Genomic DNA, 5,129 nt, shown 5'->3' on the forward strand with positions numbered 1-5,129 from the left:
ATACTCTTGTCTGTCTGGAGGAGCACAGTCAACTGATTTAAACCCAGATTTTTAACAGCGTTTACCAGACGTCTAGGAATGGTTGACCTAGTAGGTAGAAAATAGCTAAAGTTAACTAACATTAGTCTGACGATGGTGCATTCATTTACAGAGCTGAAATGTAAAAGAAAGTAAGAAGAAAGTTACTCTAGCACATTTACTTACCTGACCAAAAACAAGACAACATTCGAATCGTTTCAGTCGTGGAACCAACTACTCACAAAATAGTTATAGCCCACTAGACTTTTGTACGCTTTCATCAGCTCGCCCTGTAAGGTTAGTAACGTTAGGAAGTCTGGAGAATGAAATGATTTGTAATTCCAATCGTGTCCACACCAGGCAAGTCGGTCAAATTGTGGGGGAAAATAAAAAAACAACAACAACAATTCTCTGATGATACCTGTTGCCTGCAGGTTCATCCAACCCTTTTGTCACTTTCCTCTATATGCAGTTAACACAGTATATAAATGTATCACTTTCTACCCTCCATCTGACTTTTGCCATCATAATAGTCATGTGACTGCAAACAAGCTATTAACAAACATTCCAACAGGAAATACACTTGGACTCTTTTAGAATGTCAATGTTGATCAGTTAAACAGTCTATACATTTGTGTCTGGTTTGACTCCATACAAATCTTGCCCAAAATCTGTAGTGCGTAATATTCTGAAATCTCTCATTTCACCATACTGACTACATAAGGATCTCATTTGGTTTCATGAAAATGGGGAACCTGAGACAACTGGTTTTCAGAGGCTGGTTTCATACCAATGACAGACCAATGACTCTTGATGAACAAAAAATATGTGATCAATAGCCTATTAGATTATAAATTGTTGTCAGTTTTACCTAGACAGTTCCAACGTATGTGGGCGTGCGTGCGTGTGTGTTTGTGTAACAGAGGGAGAGAGAGAGAAAGAGAGAGAGAGAGAGCGAGGCGGGGGGGTCAGTAAAGGGAAATGAGACAAAGTTGTAGAATGCTGCTCACTTGGCTCAGATACAGTCCATAGCTGGTTAGTAAGAACGCTGTAAGTGTATCCACCAGGCCTACTGTCTGTTGTAAATCCTATTCATGAGCAGACAGTAACAGAAACTACTGGTATCTGTCTCTTTAGGCGTGTTCAGCCTGTATGACCATATCAGGAGCACGGAACCCGCGCACCTGTAAGCTGACGTCATACGCTGAAAGTACCTGCAGCAACTCGTCCAGCTGAACTCATTCGGTAACTGAAACTACCCTCACGAGAGAAGACAAAGAAGTAAGGACGAATATCCGGAAGGGAATAGCCTATATATTTAAAATTCATCTCAAATCCAGTTATTTTTTTAAACTTTAATTGCGAGGAATATTGACAGAGCATTTACAGACAGATGGGGACCGCCCGGTTCGCGGTTTTGTGCATTTTTATCACCGTGTTTCAGGTAAGATTTCCTGCTTTCGTTTGAAGTTGACGGCTTCCACCGTTTTCTGTTCTTCTATGGTGTTAAATCCAGAGAACAAGAAATACATCGTTAGTTAATGTTAACGTTACCTTAAATCTGACATAACATTAATTAGGTGTTTTTAGAAACCTTCGTTTCATGGCAGTGTCTGAGACTAATTTCGCTTATGCATCAGGCAGCTTTTATTTCAGTAAAATCTCTTCTTTTATTCGTCACACCACTTGGCGCGGCTCTCAGTCACTGTATTATCTTTAAGGAGTTAGGTTGGAGCAGATGATAATGGCTAAATTATAATTTAATGGGTGTTGCGTCGACCATATATCAAGGGGGAATTGAAGATAAAAGCTAAACTCTCATAATGTAAAAGGAATGTCTCGACAAACGTTTCAGCCCCCTTACAAACACAAAGCAGCTTCATATTGCTTTATTTTTTTTTGTAGTTTGAGTCTTCCTCCTCGACGAGTCAGTGGGTCTACACGGGCCTCGCCCTAGTTCTGCTGATGACGTCGCCGGCAGGTTGCATTCCCCTCAAACATGTTTGGAGTGGATTGCTTGCAAAAGCGCATTAGGTCCTAGGCTACAATTTGTTCACATAAATGGAGTTTTCCGTTGTGTTGTAATAATTACGAGAAGTAGTTTCTTCCACTTATTTGTAGTTTTTGAATAAACAAGTTTTTAGACCAAGTTTACAGAGTTACGATCAATGCTAGACCGAGAACAACCATTTTGAGATTTCATTGTTAGGTAATGAAGCAACAACGGCAACTATGCTGATTCTAGCGTTTCCAGTATGACTTTGCTGCTTTTTCTATGTGTCATATCATGTTACGTTGTGTTTGACCTTTGTACTGGACAAAACCTCACCCTGAGATCTCAGTAGTTGTAATGACCATGTTAAACCTTTTTTGACATTTCATAGACTAAACTAATAGAACTATTGAAAAAAAATTGTTTGATGTTTTAAGTTTATCTGCCTTAGTTGGGGATTACACTAGTGACAGGTAAATCATTCTGCAACCAGAGACCATGGATTAACAGAATTATCCAGAAACATGGACAGTTTCAATGCAGCAGCCAACAATGTAAGAAGACGGGGAAAGAGGACTAAATTTCAGTGCAAATGTTAAAGTAGCTGATGATTAATCACACAGAATGCCATTTAATGTTTCCTGACTGAAAAAAAAGTTTTCTTGTAGCAAGCTGATTGTACATTTCCTATACATCTGGTTTGTGATTCATTACAAGGCTGTTTTCCTCTCTTAGGCCTCTGCTTTAGTGACTGCTGAGGAGCCAACATGTGTAACTGGATTCCAGTCAGATTTGTTGATTTTCAAAGTATCCATAACGCACCTGAAACCGAACACAAGACTGGGAAAAGGTAAGAACAGTTCAGGATGCTGTTCTCTCACTCATTAGCTAATACACACACTTGGAGGAAACTGTGTTGTGTTCATTTCCAGTATTTAGTATCAGTAATATATGAATTATTTTTAGATTGCAGAAAAACATTTTAGTGATGGAAGCATGTAGATCTAAATTAAAGCCAGAGATGAAATCCCTTAGCTTTTCTAAGGTGCTCCTCTGGCTCAGATGACCTTCTACCGATAAGCTGTTATTGTTCTCACCCCCAATGAAACCACATGTCTCAGCTTGCACTCACCCAGCACCTCATGCAGTGCTCTTACCTGCAGGGCAAAACAATGTCCCCGAGCCTGTTTTGCAGGCCTTGCTTTTCAAATAGTGTGGAATACACAATGTGCAATGAAAAACACTGCTGTGGTTTTGCATGTTTGTCAGGTCATGGACATTTTCCACAGTCTTTTTCCCAAAGTGGTCTCTGTAGAATAATTAACTACCCTCTTTGGTAAGGCCTATGTCTTTGTCTGATTGTCACATCTTTGCTTTTCAGGGTTATTCTATGTAGCTCAAAAGGATAGTTCACCCCCAAATCAAAAGTCACCAGATCATTTCATGTAGGTACTATTTTCTCTCTACTGAACTACACCAGCCAACCATATCACTGCACAGAAGGACAGATGCAACTACTGCTAGGTCACCTAGCACCACTGAGCTAGATTTCGTTACAGGTCAGCTGAGGAAGACACTTAATGATGATTACATCTTGCACTGACATGCGTTTTTCCTTCTTCACGGTGATATGGTTGGCAGGTGTAGTTTGGTACAAAAAAAATAGTTCCTACATGAAACTGCACATGACTGTGCTTTACCATCTTCAGGGTACCTGCGGGGTCTAAAAGTATATTAAAAAACATTGAATTTTATATTTTCAAATTATGGCCATTAAACTATTATATTTCCTTCACAGAAGTTTTAATACTTGGGAGGTTGTGACACATTTTTCTGTTAAACTGACTAATCAAGTCATAAGAAATTACAATGATTAATGGTCATAGGATATACTTAATATTGGCCCTAACTGCATGTAAAACAAACAAAATGACTCTGGGTTTAGAATAATTCATCTGTAGCATAAATCACATTAATAATTATATTTTGTTTTTGTTTTAACCATGTAAAATATGCAATGCATATGTCAGTACTTCTGCTGTTGCTTGTATGCATTTTGAATACATTTTAGTATTCACTATGTTAGGTCACATTTGCAACAAGTCTGTGTACAGGTCTGACTGTCCTACAGCAGGGGTGTCACCAAAAAAGCTCAATACTGAGATGAGCACTGACCACTGAAGGAACTCGGCTCCTTGTTATCTGAAAGAGTTGAATGACTCATTTGCACGCCCCGCTGAGTCATTCAGTTTAGTTGGATCCACTGTCATCATCAGTGAGCCTACATTTACAGAGCGAGCGGGTGACGAGGAAGAGGAGAGAGTGGCTGCCTGCTAAAGCCCACATTCAGAACCAGTCACGGCCGCACTTTAGGCCAGAAAATAGATCTGCTCGCAATATATACAGTTTTAAACAACACTTTGTCTTTTTATTAATTGCTTTTAACTCGTTCCGAATAGCTTCTGAACTGTCCGTGCTCCGTGCGGAGCTTTGTCCGGACTCCGGATATCTCCCTCATCTCCCTGTTCTCTGTGTTGATTTATTGTACTGGGACGTTTGATTTTTCCACAACTGGACCACGGACGTCAAAAAACGCCGTTTGCACCGGGACAGGACAAACAATAAATGAAACCAATAGGGCTTTACCCAAATATTCGGATATTCGAATATTCGTTTCTATGGGTAGGTATTCGTTATTTGGTATTCGATATTCGTTTATTTATTTTTATTATTTATTTATTTTTTTTTACATATTTTTTTGGTGCTAAATGTAGTCTTTTTGTTGTTGGTAAATGTAGGTTATCAATAAAAATCAAAACTTTTAAATTGCATTGTTAAAAATGTGAAAATATAGTATAGCCTACCAACTGAGCTTGTGCGCACGGCACGCTTGAGCGCATTCGTCTGAGGCTGTGGATCAATGCAAAGTTTTACCAATTTATCACTATTCCCTCTAACTTGTAGCTGTTTTTTCATTATCTTTTGAATTTAATATGAATTATGGAACCGTTTTTGTCAACATTTGTTTCCCCCGTTTTGTACAATAAATTATTGTTTAAAGTTTCAACAAGTTTCTTTTGGAGTGCGTGACACAAGTGTGTTTTGAAAACGACCGCGG

General features: G+C 39.0%; 1 protein-coding gene across 1 annotated transcript in view; it reads left to right on the forward strand.

The window, feature by feature from the left end:
- The first annotated feature begins 1,064 nt into the window (after positions 1-1,064).
- Positions 1,065-5,129, forward strand: part of LOC126406419 (B-cadherin-like) — a 31,476-nt gene continuing 27,411 nt past the window's right edge. Inside the window, exons 1-2 of the mRNA XM_050070679.1 lie at positions 1,065-1,462; positions 2,747-2,861. Coding sequence (XP_049926636.1) covers positions 1,412-1,462; positions 2,747-2,861 — 166 coding nt within the window. The 5' untranslated portion in view covers positions 1,065-1,411. The remainder of the gene's footprint in view (positions 1,463-2,746; positions 2,862-5,129) is intronic.

Source organism: Epinephelus moara, chromosome 19 (genome assembly GCF_006386435.1).
Source record: "Epinephelus moara isolate mb chromosome 19, YSFRI_EMoa_1.0, whole genome shotgun sequence".
Lineage (NCBI taxonomy): Eukaryota > Metazoa > Chordata > Actinopteri > Perciformes > Serranidae > Epinephelus > Epinephelus moara.